The 19,449-nt window shown below is 34.7% G+C and overlaps 1 protein-coding gene across 1 annotated transcript in view; it reads right to left on the bottom strand.

Annotated features, from left to right (window-relative positions):
- Positions 1-19,449, bottom strand: part of SEPTIN7 (septin 7) — a 124,464-nt gene that overhangs the window by 15,895 nt on the left and 89,120 nt on the right. Inside the window, exons 4-10 of the mRNA XM_057304492.1 lie at positions 19,323-19,423; positions 18,337-18,471; positions 12,887-13,004; positions 10,269-10,361; positions 9,064-9,160; positions 7,616-7,667; positions 2,800-2,925 (exon numbers count right to left, since the gene is read on the bottom strand). Coding sequence (XP_057160475.1) covers positions 2,800-2,925; positions 7,616-7,667; positions 9,064-9,160; positions 10,269-10,361; positions 12,887-13,004; positions 18,337-18,471; positions 19,323-19,423 — 722 coding nt within the window. The remainder of the gene's footprint in view (positions 1-2,799; positions 2,926-7,615; positions 7,668-9,063; positions 9,161-10,268; positions 10,362-12,886; positions 13,005-18,336; positions 18,472-19,322; positions 19,424-19,449) is intronic.

Here is a 19,449-nt window from a genome sequence, read left to right as displayed (position 1 = left end):
TCAGATTCAGTATATTATTCAATAAAGTAGTAAAAACCTAATGTAATAAATCATATCAATATCTATTCTAATCACGCCATTCTCCATTTGGTCCAATCTTTAAACATACTTTCCTACTGACTATTAACACAAAATATTATACTAACACCTGGGGCAATTTGCTTTTTAGCAGTACAAACATTTTTATCATTTTCACAAAGTCTGGATGTGATTAATTTCATTAAAAAACACATATCCAACAGTATTCTACTTTTTATGTTTTTGCCTGGGTTATATAGTTTAACTCAAGTAATCCACACTGGAATTCTATTTATGTAAAAGAATTTTTAACAACACTGTAAGGTTTACTATTTTTCTCTGAATTGCATTACTTGAATCCAACAGCAGAAATATCGCAATAGCACTATTTTAAAAGCCTTATATTTGAAATATGTAAACAATTCTTTATTTCTAGGACATGAAAAAATGTGTAGAAGAAAAAAATCAAACACTAACTGCAGACATTTAGTGAAAAATAGGTACTGACAGTACATTTCCTTTTCACATATAAAATTATCGGTGGCTTTAATTACTCACATTTTTCTTTTAAACAGTTAAAAAGTCCATAAGCTAGTGAAATGCATTTAAAATGGATTAGGAAATTATGAACAATATGTACTATGATGGATCCTTATGTTTTTGTGCTAAATAAAGTAGCCTGATACAAATTTTGCTACAAAGAAATAGATAAAAGTCTTTTTCTAATGCACTGAACCTTACCTCAAATAGAATCTTGTATTTTAAATATAAACACATGTTGAAATACTAACGAAATCAATTTTTAAAGCAGCATTCCTAAATTCCTAAAAGTCAGTGATTTGCAAAGTATACATTGACTAATCACCTGTATCAAGACCATACAGGGTACTTAGGTCCAACCCACATCTACTGAATCAGAATTTCTGCCAATGATTAAACCTAGAAATTTACCTTTTTAACAATCACTCTCAGCAGATTGTTGAAACCAGAAAACCTAGGAATTGATCAGTAAAGTTCCTCAAATATAAGCATATTAATAGCATAAGGAGAAATTCAAAATTAAGTAACAATATAAGAAGAAATCTAATTCAAAGGGTCTATGACCCCAACATCATTAGAAAAATATAGAAGGAAATAAACATAGAATTAGATCTACGATCAGTTTTAAAAGAGAACTGCCTGTGCCTGCCAGTGACTGTTAATGCTTTGTTTGCTTTCTTCTGGAATTTAGGGCCACTGTGGAGATGTAACTAAAAAAGAAAAAAAGAACACTCTTCTTTTCCAATATAAGGAATGCTGACCACTATAAAACACAGTACTACACTGCTATTTTTCAAAACTTGCCTTTTCCATTATTTGTACAGATGATCCTTCAGGATTATCCTCTAACAGTAGATAACATCTGGCTACAAATGTACACAATTGTTAAAATGGTTTGCATTAATATTTATGATCTTCAACAGTCCCAAATAAAGGGAAAATGGGGCACAGGTACTGTTACCAAGAATTGTAACAGCTAATTCACAGGCCTCCTCACACATCTCATTTTCCTACCCCATCATAAACCACCACAGCTTGAGATATATACTAGCTTAGTAAGGCAAAGCTACGCACCTGTCAGTCACTCGTACTAGTTCAACAACCAAGAGAAGAAATCCAAACTCAAGCTAATTTACTCCCTGGAAATACAGAATAGGGATGGAGAAGGTAACCAAGACTACACTCACCTAAATATTCCTTTTGTTTGGTCCTGTCCCTTGTTTCTATGCAGTATTAGTGAAAACTCTACTACTAAAGGGTTTATTCAAAACAGACATGATAAAAGGTAGAAGCTCTGTATTTAGTCTCCTTAAAGAGAATACAGGATGTCTATCTTAAAAGTAAAATGGGTTAAGAGATCTTGTAACTGTTCTCTTCCCTTAAAAAAAAAAGTATTTACAGTTACATGCACCCCCTACATTTATACCAGCATTATTTACAATGGCCAAGATACGGAAGCAGCCCAAGTGTCCACCCACAGAGGAATGGATAAAAAAAAAATACAGGGGTTTATTATTCAGTCATAAAAAAGAATGAAATTTTGCCACTAGCAACGATAGAGATGGAGCTAAAGAGTATAATGCTAAGCAAAATAAGTCAGTCAGAAAAAGACAAATACCACATGATGTCACTCCTATGTGGAATTTAAGAAACAAATGAGCAAAGGGAAAAAAAGAAAGAGAGATTGAGCGAGACAAACCAAGAAACAAACTCTTAACTACAGAGAACAAACTGATGGTTTACCAGAGGGGAGGTGAGTGGGGGGATGGGTGAAATAGGTGATGGGGATTAAGGAGTGCACTTGTCATGGTAAGCAATGGGTGATGTATGGAATTGCTGAATCACTATATTGTACGTCTGACATGAATATAAAACTGTATGTTAACGAACTGGAATTAAAACAAAAACTTCAAAAAACGTATTTGCAAAAGGTGCCATTTGATTTCTAATTGCGGATCTATTAAATGTGTGGTATATGGACTACAAATACGATGGCAAATGACCAGAAGAGAATGCATGGCTCTTTCACTTAAGGAACAAGGTAATAAAACACTTCCTGTGACAAACAGTAAAACATAAAACTGCCAAAACAATGCTTAACAATAAATTTCTGCTATTGTGCATAAAGAATATTATCCCAATTTTCTATTGAGTAGCCAAGAAGAATTTGATGAAGATGAAACAATATGATTATTTACTACATAAATGATACATTTTCTGGAGGAAACAATGTATACTTACTTGGTAAGCTGCCCTTTATTCTTGTTATTATCAACTCCATTATAAGTCACAGCTGCCAGTTTTCTGCTTCGGTAGTTCTCATAGTGTACATTATTAGTGACATCTTTCAAGTCCTGCATGTGTGTTCTGTCATAAATAAATAACAGTTTGCTTCTATGAAGAAAGCTTTGATTAAATTCAAAATTTTACCAAAACAAAAATTTCTAGACTTAAAACAAGCAAAAGACTATTCTTAAGGAAGAGCATTCCTCTGTCTTCATTTACGCTCAAGGCAGAGCAAGATACGTGCTAAACTTGAAACCAATAGATATTTAGGTTCCAAACGAGAGTTTAAGAGTTATAAATCTTCTCAAAGCAGTTACTAAAGGATCCCATTTTCTCAGAAGAGTATTTATAGTATATATTTTATTTTACTAGAGAAAGGAGATTAGCTCTTGCCGAAACTCATTAAACCTAAAAGAAACTGGTTGTCTTTATTATTGAGTTTTTACTAAGGTAATACATGTGAACACTTTAGATCACTTATCAAGTTGGATTCAAACTGAGGAAAATAATTTAGAGTAAAATTCTGCTTCTTCAAACTGTTCAATGAATGTGGTATTTTGTTTAAATGAATTTTGCTCACAGTATTTCTATTATATATAAAATCAATACATATATGAAATAAACTATACAATACATGAGACAATTTCCTCATTCCTTAATGATTCTAAAAGCTAAAGACACTGAGCTGCTCTATGATATCCTTTACCAAATCAGGGAAAGGACACACCTGGAGGGGCAGTACTCTGTATCGTCTGATTCTCTCTTTTCTCATATCATCCGTGCCTGCCTCTGTCAGCCTCCACCTCCCTTCCAGGAAGCAAACAAAAAGGTGTACTGTTTTTTGTTTTTAAAGTAGGCTCCACGTCCAGTGTGGAGCCCATCACAAGGCTTGAGCTCACGACCCTGAGATCAAGACCAAAGCTGAGATGGAGTTGGACACTTACCCGACTGAGCCACTCAGGCGCCCTGAGGTGTACTGTTTTTACTCTTCCTGATATCCAGAAAACATTCACTATTACTTTCCATTGTGAACAGAAAGTGATCTTCAATTACTCTAATTTATCTCCTATTAACAGACATTTCCATGCAGTTCTCTGACAGTTTACTCATCCTAAGGAGTACTTTAAGTCTGGGTTTTCCACAAGTCTCATGTTCCTTTATGCTCTGTTCCTTGATGAATTTATCTTCTCCATGGCCACTATCCCTTTACACTTCAGTCAAGTCAGGCAGCTCCTTATTCCTAGCATATCCACTGGCTGAGAGTGAATAGCTCACGCTAATCTGTCGCTGACTCTTCAAATTTAAGTCCTACTGTTTGAAAGCTCTCTTTTCAGCCTTGAAATCAAGTCACTCTAACTCGTGACAATCTTCTCCTTGGTTGTCACGCATTTTTTGGTACCTGTATATGTTATGGGTAACACCATACAACTTCTTCAATTTTACTGTAAGCTCCCCTTTATAACAAACATTTTTGCCATCACTTCTTGTACTCTTGATACAGACAGCACATAACAGGACCTTAAGAGGGGCCTGGGTGGCTCAGTCGGTTAAGCTTCTGCCTTCAGCTCAAGTCATGATTGCAGGGTCCTGGGATCGAGCCCTGCCTTGGGCTCTCTGCTCAGTGGGGAGCCTGCTTCTCCCCTCTCCCTCTGCCTACTTGGGCCCTCTCTGTCAAAAAAATAAATTAAAAAAAAAAAAAAAAAGGCCCTTAATCCGTAACTAAATATTAAAGCTGAGGTAAGGTAAACACTTGATTTTCTGGAATAAATTACTGTTACCACTCTAAGTAGAGAATAAAAACAAGTAACTGTGCCAATATAAAATAAGTGTTTTGTAATTTTACATATAGATTACCTCAACAGTGAATCACTGAAAAATCACTAAAGGACCTGAGGTGGAACACTTAATAGCTGAAATACAAGATGCATGAAATGAAAATAAGGAGGACTTATTGTTTAAGCTACTTTTGTTAATGCTATCTAACATTTCAGACAATGAAAGATTTTTTCCTTTCACTAAAATAAAATCTTCTTTATAATTACCTACTTCTGATTTTTTTTCAGGTTATTAAAGGCTTTATTTCCACTTATTTAAATATGCTTCACTTTATTTTTTTAAGATTTGACTCAGTCCTCCACTCTTAAAATCAATAATTAGCAATAGTTTTCTCCAGTTTTAGGAACTTCTTCATCTTGTCCACATCCCCCTGCTGATATCACAGCCCTCTCTTCTCTCCTTTTGTTTTCTTTCTCTATTTGATTTCTGCACTGTCCATCACCACACCTTGAAAATATCTGTATCAAGTTTTCTCCCTTTCCATTGTCTTCCTTGGTTTGTTTGCAATAGCCAGTTCTCCTAATGAGCAAAATGACACTTCCTTGAACTTGGGTCTTTCACACAAGCAACCACTCCTAACTTTAATCTGATTTAATCAAGATATCAATTACTTGGAATTTATAGACATCTGGAATACTGGTGTTACTATTTCCTTCCTTTCAGTATTTATTAAATATCTACTAGGTACCTTTAAAGACATGAGCTACATTAAATATGTATCTTTCTTACCTCTACTCCAAACTTAAAAAGAAAAGTAATAGAATATTCTTAAGCTTTTCATTTTTTTTTAAAGATTTTATTTATTTAGCTGAGAGAAAGAGAGAAAGGGGGACGGGGAGAGGTAGAGGGAGAAGCAGACTCCCCACTGAGCAGGGAGCCCCCGATGTGGGGCTAAATCTCAGGACCCTGAGATCATGACATAAGCCAAAGGCAGACGCCCAACTGACTGAGCCACCTAGGTGCCCCAAGCTTTTCATTTTCAGATTATAATACTCTTCAAGGATGTTTTACACACTTAAATGTAAAAACTGTAAATGAAAACTTGTGAGAAGAAGCAAAGTAAAACCATCAAGCAAAGTGAACATTTATGCTTTAGGAAAGAAAAACAAATGTGCTGCAGCAAATTGAACAAATAAATTTCTCATTAAGTAAGATCACCTAACCATCTACCTTAAGGAGCTGAAAGCAAGGTCTTCATCCTACTCAGAGATAAAAATATTAAACAGGACCACTCCCAATCTCACAAACAATCATCACTGAATGACTGCATTTATTCTAATCTATGTTAAGACATCTATTTCTATGAACCCTTTCTTATCTGACCCACTCCATGAAATATACCACTTACTCTGAATTCCTTTAACATATCTAAGTATTCATTTCATGGCACATATCTGCTTTATATTATGTAACTTCAGAATTTTTTGTATTTTCATACATGTAAGACTGTCTTACAGCTCTCCTATGCTTAAACCTCGGGCAGGAATGGTCCATTTGCTCTGTAATCCTTTTATATTAGTGAGTACGACACACCAGCTGCCAGGCTATGCACCTTCAAATGTTCAAAGTATAGCTTCTGGCTCAGTAACTAACCTTCCCTTCTATAGTACTTTAGCTATGCAGGCAATTATTGATTGCATATTTTAAAAATATACAAGACGAAGTTATAGAATACCACTGTGTCAAGCACTGGGCAAGCTGCATAGGGGATTTAAAATTGAGGAAGAGAATAATATCAGAGAGAATGCACTGACAATTAATATTTATAAAACATTCCCTACATATATACTGTTGTAAGCAATTATTAGTTCTTTTGAAGTTACATCTTAAGAATGGAAGAGAAGGGGAACAGTTCATAATGGAAACTGAAATGCTATATTCTCAAAGCTGAGACAAATGACCCCCCTCCCTCTCGTATGCGTCTGTTTTTTCACTGTGTGAGGACTGGCAACCCCAACCGCTGAATCAACCCTATCATCTACTTCCTACCAAAAACACCTGGTTATAAGCTTCTTTAACAAAGACTAATTACATGGTAATATCTTTGATTTCAAATTTTACTGATATTTAGTGTACTTCTTGAGGTAGCAGTCTGACTCACTTAAATTCCCCCCTCACTCATAAGAGTAACCTCACTGTTCTGTAACTTCCAATTATCATCAATATGCATGTTAATACATCAACATAGATAAAGATACTGTTGTGTATTGGGAAACTCTTGTGTATTGAGGTTGAAGGGAATATGTGGTGACAGCCTGGAGAAGCAAGCAAGATGGGGCTGGAGAGAAGTGGGGAAAGGGTTATGAGGTGGCAAGAGGAAGGAATTTATCTCAACATGAAAACACTAAAGTTCATTTGATACCCTTTCTGTTTCTTGCCCACTAATGTCTCTGGCTTCCTCTTTGCTGCTGCCTTTTTAACTCAAGTCCCAAATCCTCTAATCAGGATTAGCTCATTGTCCTACTCTCACAGACTTTCCTTCTCTTTCATCAGCTGCACAAGGTACAATTTAGAAGTAATGTTTTCTTGCCTAGGAGGAAGATCAGTTTTGTTCACTGTATTCCAATACCAAAAATGCCCCACTTAACATTCAAAATCTAGCCTTTGACTCAAAACCTAGCCTTCCCTTCCATAGTTTTCCCAAGTTTTTCACATGAAAGAGCAAAAGCCTCTTCTTTTCCTTTCCTCTTTTACTATTAACAATAGAGAGACTCATTTTCCTATACATCTCTAGTAACACAGCTTACTTTGTATTTTTGCTAACAACTTTAAAACCTTGGCAAAATAATCCAAGTTGTCTCCAAGCAGTGCTTACCTGAGTGCTAGAATGAAGATACCAATTTAAATCAGCTATATTTATAGAAGTCAAAAAATAAATCCAACTTTATTTTGAGAAAGAAAAACACTTGTTATTTTCATCACTGCTCAAACTTACCTTATCAACATATTTCTTAGAATTGTAAAATCACAATGTTCACCATTTTCAACTATTAAAAAAAAAAAAACAACACACACATTATTTCTACTAAACCAAGTCTTTTCAAAGGAAATATCACAGAATATTGGGGGGGTTAACAATGAGAGAATATGCAAAATTTCATTAACTTTTCATTAGATCAAAACTTTTCATTGCAGTTTAAACACTGTAACGTAGTACTTAATTTAAGGGCACGCCAAATAAGTGTACTATAATATTACTTATTGTAGTATAATCCTCAATAATAAATGAGCTCTCCATTAACAAACAATTTTGAAATTTTGAAAGGGGAGATGGTGTATTCATTTGTAAAAGACTATATTTATTCCATAATAAAATGTATTTTAAAACCTTAGTGTTGGAGTGAGGGGGAATCACTTTAGAAAAGCCTCCTTAAGGTGGCCAAAATAAAAACGTGAGTCAAGAACCTTCAGGTTCTTTATTTTTAAAAAATGAATCACTAATAACAACATTCTGGTGGGGGGGGGGTAACTAAAACTGGAGAAACAAAGCAATTTCATCAGCACATATTTCCAAGGGATTTTAAAGTTCTAAAGCCTCAGCTCAGCAACTGAAGGTTACCAGGGGATGACAGATGGGAACGAGTACAGTCTCTCACTGATAAGGAAAACTGCTGATAAGGACAGTAACTTGGAACAACCTGCTAAAAATTACAGAATTTTTCAAACTAATAACAACAAGTAGATAAAACATCATGACTCAATCTTGGTTCCAAGTTACTATAACACAGAAGATTAAATATTAGGTCAAACCGATACAATAAACACAAATTTGGGGAAACGTGTCTATTGCCAAGATGACTTCCGAGGTTTGATGCTATAAACTAAGATTTTACCGGTATTTAAAACTCCTTAAAAAATTAGTAATCTCTTAACAGTGAATTTTTTTTTTTTTACTCTAAAGATGTGATGCCAAGAAAAGATGACTTTTATCCCAAGGAAAGGATATTATGAAATAATGTTTTAATTTGGCGTAAAATGAAAGTTGTTCTCAATAATTCTTGAGGGTCCCAGACCCGTCTGAGACTCAGATAAAAGTGAGAGTCCTTTTCTCTGAAATTATTTTCAATTTCAGAAGATTTATTAGATCCCTTCTTAGCAACCTTTGGGCCCCAGGTAAAGAATTCTTGCACTGTAAGTATGTTTTCAAACAAGAAAACAGGAGTAGATTTAATGATGGGTTGGAGGATACTGACAAGTGACTCGGAAAGTACTACAATTAGGATTTAACACATACTTGCCTGACTTGATAGAACACAAGGTCTGAGAAACCGGAATGTACTTATGACCATATGAGGCTAAATGAAACTGAATACAGAACTATCTGAAAATCTAGAATATATCAATGTGAAATACAAATTTTTTACCAAATGAAGAAAATCTTACCTTCAGCAACACCCCAAGGATACTGCCTTCCTCTGACCCTTTTGCCATTAACTTCAATGATAGTATTACTACCTACCACAGCGAGAGGTAAACGGTCCTATAAAACAAAGTATTCTTGTTCAAATATATCTCTGTAGTCCTCACAAATTCAAGAATAAAGAACTTTACATTACTCAACACATTACCAAAAAAACTACCCTGACAGTTTCTGTATTTACTTTTATAGGCCATTCACAATTACTATTTATTATTAAAATTGTCATTACACGGTATTCTCATCAATGTAAACAATGAATAAAACTATATTTTCTCTGAAAATTTAAGAATATGAAAGCATATATACTCCACTCATCAAAGTATCTGTTAAAAAAAATCATCTCCAAAAGAAACCGTCCCATTTTGAAAAAATTAAAAGGGTAAAAAACATACTAGCAGTTAGAGGGAAAAAATGAGGCTTGTGACAAGTCTGTCTATCTAATCACAAATCAACCCTAATAGCCCTGGAAGCAGGGAATATTATATGTGCTAAACTCTACCTGTGGAACTCCAGCTCTGGGGGATTGGATTTGTATTCATCTAGACTAATTCAGAGTACAATCTTTCAAAATTCTTGTAGCTTCCAGAAATATTTAATAATATATAAAATATATGACTATTTTATAAAACTATAGAAATTCTTCATTGATCAGGTATATGTATTTCATTATTTCAAGATTTGCTTAGATAATGCCATTAATTAATACATCATTTTTAGGTTCAGGGTACTTAGGAATGATTATAAATTAAAAAACAGAAAATTATGTTGGTATAGGTTTTGGTTTTTTTTTTAAAAAAAGACAAAAGAAAACATTTTTGTCTGGCTCTTAAACAAAGACTAGGCATAGCAGTACTTAGGAACAAATCCTCCTTTCTCATTACTTGTTTTTTTAAGGAGGAAAATTACGTAATATAAAACCAGTTAACTGAAAATTGAAGACAGAGATTATAAAACAGAGATTATGCTATTTATCTCTCTATTCCATGTCTTATTACATATAACAGCCAATCAACAAAGTTAATTGCAAAGTTGAATTCAACAGTGAATAATCTTCCTATTCATTTTGTAAGCCAACTACTTAAAACTGATATTTTTTATCTTTTCAGCAGATATTTCAGTGGTTTTAAGGCCCTAAAACATTTTAGTGTACATATGGGAATAAACCTACCTTTATCTTTTTAACAAGCTTATTTTCTTCTTCATCATCTGTCTCTGGAAATTCATATATTTTAATTTTATGTTCTTGGATTTCTTTCATTATCTAAAATGAAAGAGGAAGTTAGCAAAAGAGCACCACACATAATTAGTAGATTAGCTTTATTTGTATTAATACTCCTCTTAAATTCCTGATTCCTCAGCTCCCATTTCTTTACTATTTTTCAGTGATGCAAAACTAAAAGCAAAGAACTATGCTGATCTTTTTCTCTTTTAATATATTTTTTAAAGATTTTATTTGTTTATTTGACAGAGAGCGACAGCGCACACAAGCAGGGGGTGCTGCGCGGGGGGTGGGGGTGGCGGATGGAAATCCTAAGCAGGCTCCACGCCCAGAGCAGAGCCTGACACAGGACTCCATCTCAAGACCCTGAGATCATGGCCTGAGTCGAAATCAAGAGTTTGGCACTCAACCAGCTGAGCCACCCAGGCGCCCCCCAATAACTGATTCTAAAAAAGTTCTCCAGGTGATTTTGATAGGCACCCTGTAGTTAAGAACCACTTTTAAGGACAACCACTACAATATGACCAATTTGGAAGCAGACATTATTGTTTACTCATCTTTTTTTTTTTTTTAAGATTTTATTTATTTATTTGACAGAGAGCCAGTGAGAGAGGGAACACAGCAGGGGGAGTGGGAGAGGAAGAAGCAGGCTCATAGCGGAGGAGCCTGATGTGGGGCTCGATCCCAGAACACCGGGATCACACCCTGAGCAGAAGGCAGACGCTTAACGACTACGCCACCCAGGCGATCCTACTCATCTTTTTTATCCCTAAGTTCTTAGTGTAATTCCATATCAAGATACATACAAACCAAGACAGAAGGGGAGTTATATTGGCACAGGTTTTGGTTGTTTTTATAAAAAGACAAATGAAAACATATATTTGTCTGGCTCTTAAAGATTATGCACAGCAGTACTTAGGAACAAATCTTCTCCCTTCTCATTATCTGAATTGGATTTGGGGAACAATTAGTATTTGAACTTAAAAAAAGCACATTACAAAATAAAAATGGGCATGAGTAAATGTAAAATAAATAAATATATACTCCTAGTAGAAATACATACAGTAAAAATGATGAACTAAAACATTACCAAAATATACATATTTAGCATAATCTCAAAGCAAATCTTAACAGATTTTGGGTTGTTGTTTTTTTTTAAGATTTATTTATTTGAGAGAGAGAAAGAGAGAGCAAGCAGGGGAAGGGGCAAAGAGAATCCTCAATGAGACTCCCTGCCAAGCATAGAGTCTGATGTGGGGCTTGATCCCAGGACCCTAGGACCATGACCTGAGCCGAAATCAAGAGTCGACTGCTTAACCAAATGAACCACCCAGGTGCCCCTAGATTTTGGTTTTTGTAGCAGGTTTCAAGGTATTCTAAAATTCATATAGAAAAACGTGGAAAAACAAAGTACCTTGTTACAAAGGGGACTATAAAGACACTAAGAGATAACTAACTCTAAGATCTATTTTTAAGTATTATACAAAGTAGTTACAGTGTGGGGCGCCTGGGTGGCTCAATTAATTAAGCACTGAATTCTTGATCTCAGCTCAGGCTTTGATCTCAGGATCCTGAGTTCAAGCCCCGCACATGGGGCTCCATGCTGGGAGTGGAGTCTACTTAAACAAAGTAGCCGCAGTTTAAAAAATGTAACACTGGCATAAAATAAAAAATAGGCTACTGGTATAGAAGTGTAGTTCCAGAAATTCACACTACATTTCAAAAAATGTTATATATAACAAACCAAACACACAATGAGGAAAAAGTAAACCCCTGCTTTAAAAAAGTATTCAGCCTTTCTGGAAAATTAAATTAAAAAGTCAAAGACATAATTAAGTGCCACTCAATTCCAAAAAAAGTTTAAAAAATAAAATGACAATGTTGGCAAGGCATAGAAAAAATATACTCATTATTAAAAAATCTGTTTTATTGGGAAAGCACCATGACAACATGAAAAAAAAAAAAGAACTATAAAATAATCATACCCTTTCAAAAAGTAATCCTCTTCCTGTGAATTCAGTCTAAAAAAATAATTCTAGTGGTGCGTGGATGACTCAGTTGGTTAAGCGTCTGCCTTCGGCTCAGGTCATGATCCCAGGGTCCTGGGATCAAGCCCCTTGTCATGCTCCCTGCTCAGCGTGGAGTCCGCTTGGCCCTCTGCCCCTCCCCCCACCCCAGCTCAAGTGTGTGTGTGTGTGTGTGTGTGTGTGTGTGTGTGCGCGCGCGCGCACGTGCACACATGCTCTCTCTCTCTCTCTCAAATAAAATAGTTTAAAAATATAATTCTAAGGGTGTGGAGAGGGGTGGTGGAGGAGGCTGTAACGGTAACATCTAAAAGAGTCTTATATAAATTGACAAAGGATAAGGGCACTATTGATAATGGGTAACAACTCTGAGGAGAAAACTAAGGCAGATAAAATTTTCAAGAGTTACTTTTAATACAGTATAAACGACCATATAGTAAAGTAGCAAGAGAAATACATTGTAACACATTAAACTGAAAATATAAAAACTGCAAATTACATGAGTGGTATAAGAAACCCAAGAATTCAAGCTCCTTTTCTCACCTGTTTTTTAAACTGTTGGCACTCCTCTGGAGTGAGTGTGTCTGCTTTGGCAATAAGTGGAATGATATTCACTTTTTCATGCAAACGCTTCATAAACTCAATATCCAAGGGTTTAAGTCTGAAATACACAATATTTAATATGACTGAATTGATCAATTTGGGGGAATAGATCATTTACATCCCCAGCGCTAAATTAAATTACACTGGAACTACTTTACTTACTTATCAGAACCACTCTCTGAAGGTGTACTGGGCCAGCAACAGTTAGGTAGAACAGGACCTCAATAAGCATTGGAGTGGCTAAGAAGGCTTTGACTCCAGACCCTGAACACCCTGGTCATAGGGTTTTGGGCCCTAAAGAGGAATTAGAAAAACCAGAAAAGCTCCTAATAGGCTTTCCTAGAATAGCCTCTATACTCACTACTCAAAATTTGGGAAATCTGTTTCGTTTTTTTTAAAAAAATGACAGTCCTCTTTGAACCGCACATTCCATTCTTGCTGCCAACTTTATATCTCAGATAAAAGGCTCAAAAGAGAATCTTCTTCAACATCCCTTTTACCCATTACAATCTGGCTTCTGCCTTCACTTTGCTATTATACTTTCAAGAAGGTCACCAAACACTGCCATGCTGCTAATATAATTTGCATTAGTAACTCATAAATATTGTGTTGTTTACCATTACTTCTTATATTTACCCATTATGCAGCATTTGACATTACTCTCACATAAGCCGTTCCCTCAGGGTACTTCTAAGGATCTTCTCTGTAAGTTAGTCCCTTAAGAGTTACCCTCCTCAGACTACTCTACCCTAGGCCCTCTTTTCTCTTTACTCTACATTCTGTATGCTTATCATTGACCACAGTGACTTCTACCATCCTCCGTTGAGTCTCAAATCTTCACACCCTGCCCAGATCTCATTCTTATGTTGCAGACTTGTGTTCACCCAGTGGAAATACTACTTGGACATCCAATTTTAACTCCTCAAAATCAAAAGTTCATCTGAACACCCAAATTTTCCCTCCTCTTCTGTGCTATTTTTGAGAATGTTACTACAATCCACCCAATTACTCAAGGCTGAAACCCAGGGTTCCTCCCTCCTCTGATTCTCACTCCCAAAGATTTCCCAAAACCTGCTGAACAAATAAGTGTATTACTTTGGTTCAGGCCACTAAGACCTTTGGTATGGACAATTATTAGACTGCACTCAGTTTCCCTCCAAACCATATACACTACAGTCAGAAAGGTCTTTCTAAAATCCAAATGAGTCATTTCCCCGACTGAAAACCTTACCAAAGGCCAGATTCTTTGGCTAGTATGGCCTACAAGGCCTGTGAAGACATAGCCTTTCTAGCTGTCCTCATCTCTTAGCATCCCTTACCATCTTTTGCCATCTCCTACTTCTAATATGCCAGCCGTTTTGAACTTCTCATGATTTCTTGAAAGCACCATACTTTGACCACTGTTCAGGGGCTACTGCCTCTACCTAAAACATGCTCCATTCCCATCCCCCTTCTACTTGGCTTGTCTAATTTCTATTGGTCCTTTAGGACTTGGCTTACAATTCTCATTTCCTCTGCGTATTTTTCTCTGACTTAACACTAGGCATCTTCTAAGAAGTCACAACACTTAATTTGCCATATATTGTGTATCTGTTTTCCCCATCTTCTCACTAGAGATCCTTAAGAGCAAGGTCTTTGTCTCATTCATCTATATCTCCAATACCTAGCACAGTGTCGACACCTGGGGTGCCCAAATATTTGCTGACCAAAAAAGTAAGCTGCTGTGATTTTCCTTATGTTCTTGAATAACTCTAAATGAAAACCAAAGAAATTCTTCACATCAAGAATATATTATAGGCTAAAAATTACTATCCCACAAAAATAAATGAAGATGATGGGAATATTTTGCATAGAAATACCATTCTAAATTGGTATTCCTTAACTTACAAACCTTAAAAACAACTGGAATAAAGATCTAGTTTCATTATGAATTTTACTAATGTAAAATTTAAAAAAAGCCCTGTTGAGTTCTTTTAAAGTATTATAGTTAAATAAACATATTGTGTGTATATTATATATAATATATATTCTTAAAAGAGAATCTATATACATAGATAGATATATATAATATATCACACACACATATATGTAAGTAGTTGGGAGGTCGGGGACCCAGAGACTAAAGAGGTATTCCTTTTTACTAACAAATAATAAATAATACTATACCTCTTAGTTGTAGTGATGCTGACTGGCAGAAAGATAGGGATATGGAATAGGAAGGCAGGTATGGAGAAGACACCTACCTCCTATTCTAATTCTCCTTATCCTGAATCCTTTGAAATGTGATATTGGCATTCAGAGAATAGGGAACACTACAGAAAAGAGATTGTCGCTGGAATAACACTGTATGATCTATAAACAGCACCCTTACTTCATAAGTGCTAAGTGAAAGAACATACCCAACTTTGAAAAAAAATTTAAGTTTTGCTTTTTTTCATCAGTCATTATATGTAACACTAAATATAAAAGCCATGGCCCAGTCAATCAATCTCAGATTTGTAAACTTTTATAGTTCACTTTCCAGATTATACTCATGACAAATTTAAGTTACCACCAATACGACCTCATTAAACCAGTAACAGAAAAGAATTCAGTTAATCTAAAATTTTAATACATTATAAGATCATTTAATATAAAATATTAAAATCAAAATGTAAGTTACCAAGGTTCTACACTTAAAAGTAAAACAGCACTTGCTGAGTATTTATTATCTCAACTTTTAAAGAGAAAGACACTGAAAAACAACCATGACAAGGAAACGGGTAACGTCAACTTTTTAAATATAAAACAAGGCTGAAGAACATTTAAATCTGTTTAAAAATTAAACTTTAGGGAAAAAAAAGGTAAAACCTTTATAAAAGCCCCGATAAAACCCTTCTGCCCTTTTAAATTAGAATACAAATTTCAGAAGCTTACAAAATGTCAACAGCAGAAAACATTTAGTTCACATGTAGATTACATTCTGGTTGAAATTTTTCCTCTGTCCACTTAGTTTTATTTCAGGTCATCTTTTCCAAGAAATTTAGTTTTAAACAATGGAAAGTCCTTTATAGAATTTCTAGAAGATAAACCCACATTAGAGGAAAAAGACTATTTAACCTCAAAGCCTACAGCAAAATAAAATGACTACAGGGCAAATGATAAATACACATACATGTATTTCTAAGGGAAAAAATCGATATAAAACCCACTGAACGACACTGATTTTTTTTTTAAATGGCTATCAATATTCAAAAGGGTAAAAATACCACTTTAGAATTCAAGTTCCAAGACAGTTTTTAATTTTAATAGCTATTACCAATCACTGAACAGAAAATGAAGCAACGATTCCTGAAATCATAAATCAGTCCTGTGTTTAGTGATGACACTAGGTGGGCGGAGGTGGGGGACATTATAAATACAATGCTGGATCAATTTATAATTACTCCAAAACAAGACCCCTCAAAAAAGGGAATCTAGGGACTACCTAGATAAGATAGAAAGGCCCTGATTCATCTATTAGACTGCCTAGAATTTCAGTCTGTAGTGAACAGAAGATCAGGAACTCTCTACATAAAGTCAGTGTATTATTCTTTCACTTAATCCACAGTAACACATACCAATGAGCAAAACTTTGTTCCATGCCTAAAAGTAGTGAAAATGAGAAACTATTCAAAAGCACAATTTTTATACCTAGAGAATAAAAATTTTGAACTCCTATCTCTCGTGACAAATAAGAAATGGCCCAAAGCTACTACACATCATTTGAATTACTAAAAAAAAATTTAATCTTATTTCCCATGCAATTTTAAGAAATATACTTTCCCCCAGGGATGGAAGGAATGTGATTTCATGAGAATTACTAAATCCTGGAGAGAGTCCAAAAGATCTAAAATAATAAAACTGGATAAAAACTGACAAATTTCTATTGACTAAAATGCAGTTAAGATTTTACTCTGTTGGCTTCCAAGAAAAAGCCCTAACAAGTTAACCCAGAATGATTAAAAATAAATAAATAAAAATAAATAAAAAATCAGGAAGAATCTAGCAGGTACTCATAAAAGGCTACATACAGTGTGTTATGCTTTTGAGATTTTGGGGGGGGCTTTTAAGTAGATGAGTCAATTTTGCATATTAAATATGTAAACTTCGGGGCGCCTGGGTGGCATAGCGGTTAAGCGTCTGCCTTCGGCTCAGGGCGTGATCCTGGCGATCTGGGATCGAGCCCCACATCAGGCTCTTCTGCTATGAGCCTGCTTCTTCCTCTCCCACTCCCCCTGCTTGTGTTCCCTCTCTCGCTGGCTGTCTCTATCTCTGTCAAATAAATAAATAAAATCTTTAAAAAAAAAAAAATAAATAAATAAATATGTAAACTTCTAAGAACACTGTAGAAGAATTTTAGAAACAAAGAAACATTTGCACCACTATAATCCGAGAGTACAAAAATCGTAAACTACATAATTTAAGACTTTTTGCTCAACCATGATAATGATAATGGGCATTAGCTTATCTAGGAAAATGGTGGTGAAAGCAGCAGAAAATAGAAGAGAAAGGTACTGTTATGAAGGAACTGGTTTATACTACTGTAATCTGAGGTGGTGTACTGCTATTTAGTCTGATGCTGTATACTATTCCGGTTCCTTCTGGTAGAGAGATAGCAGCCCTAATCATCAGGTGGCTGAGCTATGTGGGGTCATCTACCCAAACAAAAAGACTGAAGAAACGTAAATACAAACATCTGCAGTTGACAGTGACACATATATCTACTCAAATGACAGATGAAGTACAAACAATAAAAAAAGGAATAGAGGCTGGCCATACTAACAAGAATAATAATCGGATCATATGAATGTCTTAATACTTACATTTAAACTCCTAATAAGTAGACGGTTAGCACAGATGATATGAAACTTAAAACATGATTGTGACAGCTAAGGTGAAACAGAGCCAAAGAAACTTAGTGAAGAAATAAATGGCACATAAGAACTTAGGTACTTAACTTTTTTGGTAACCTTTTCCATCAGATCCATAGTAAAAACATCTTTGGAGTTTCTCAGAATATGTCTCAGTTAATTGTTATAGCCGTTTCTCATTATTTAGTAGTTCAATTTGTGGCAAGAGGTCAAAAGGAAGCTAAACTAGCCACACTGAGACATTAAACCTTGATGGAAACACTGTTTCTTATAGTGAAGCAGGTAAAAAAGCCTTATGTATGAACTAAGAAGTAAAATTACTGTTAGCTTATCTAGGACTTAAAAAATGTTTTTTATAAGCCATTTTTATATAGAATTTCGGATTTCACAACTGGTGTAGTTAAACATATTCCACAGAGATCTGGATTACTAAAATATGCACCCAAAGTTCAGTAATAATAAGCAATAGCAAGTTATCAGAAGTATTAAGGTACTGACCCATGTCCTGAAGGAGCAATGAAGTATAAACAACACTGCACCCTGTTATCAGGCATCTGACGTCTGTTCACTCGAGATTCTGCATTTAGGTAGTCCTCAAATTTACTATCAATGTAGTCAATAACAGGCTGCCAGCTATAGAAAGCATATAAATAAAATAATTAAGTTGTAATTTACATATGAATGTACAACTGATGACTGCTAAAGTGGAGTAATCAATATTTTTAAATGGCAAAACCAATCAAACCAGTGGAAGAGATCTCAAATTATTCTACATACACTGATTCAAAAACAAATATTAATTACACTGAATAAATCTTGATTATTTCTAACCTTTCCAAATCAAAGAAAATTAATTATATAGTTAAAGCACAGCCAAATTATCACTTTATTTGCATTGATAAGTACAGAGTTCTATATTTCAAATGAAAAGATTAAATAATACAAAAACCTCATGATGAATTTATTTAGGTGTTTTAAAAGCTGACACAGAAATTTACTTAAAAAACAATGTGGTACTCAAAGAAAAATTTAAATATTGTTTATAAGATACTAAGGTATTATTTCCAAATAAAATGCCATAAATGTTTTCTTAACTTATGACTTGGAAAAATTGAACATTTAAAATCAGGTTTAAATTAGGATGTGATAGAAAATAACACATATAATAAGTGGATAAAATTATGGTAGAAAAATAAAAAGTTTTAACTTCCTCATAATAATGAGAATTCTTGTATCTATGTTGTTTTGGAATTTGTCTTCAGAATAATTCTATGATAGGTATTATCTCCATTTTATAGAAATCAGTTCAGAGAAGTTAAGCAACATTTTCAAGTAAGTGGCAAAGTTGGTATAAGAACTCAAGTCATATCACTTAAAAATTTAGTGACTTTTGCTAAAATGAGAAGTTTGAAATCTTAAGCAGAAAAAGTCTAACCACCCATACCCCAAATGCAATATAAAGCAGTGATGACAACCCTTCTTACCAATTACTATTATCCACCGCATCTCCAAATCCTGGGGTATCAACTATTGTGAGCAGCAACTGAACACCACCTTCTTTGATTAAAACTTTGGATTGTTCCACCTGTAAGAGTCATTGGTACAGATATT

Source organism: Ursus arctos, unplaced genomic scaffold (assembly GCF_023065955.2).
Source record: "Ursus arctos isolate Adak ecotype North America unplaced genomic scaffold, UrsArc2.0 scaffold_3, whole genome shotgun sequence".
Lineage (NCBI taxonomy): Eukaryota > Metazoa > Chordata > Mammalia > Carnivora > Ursidae > Ursus > Ursus arctos.
The sequence above is the reverse complement of the archived record's forward strand: the minus strand, read 5'-3'. Positions and strand labels throughout refer to the sequence as shown.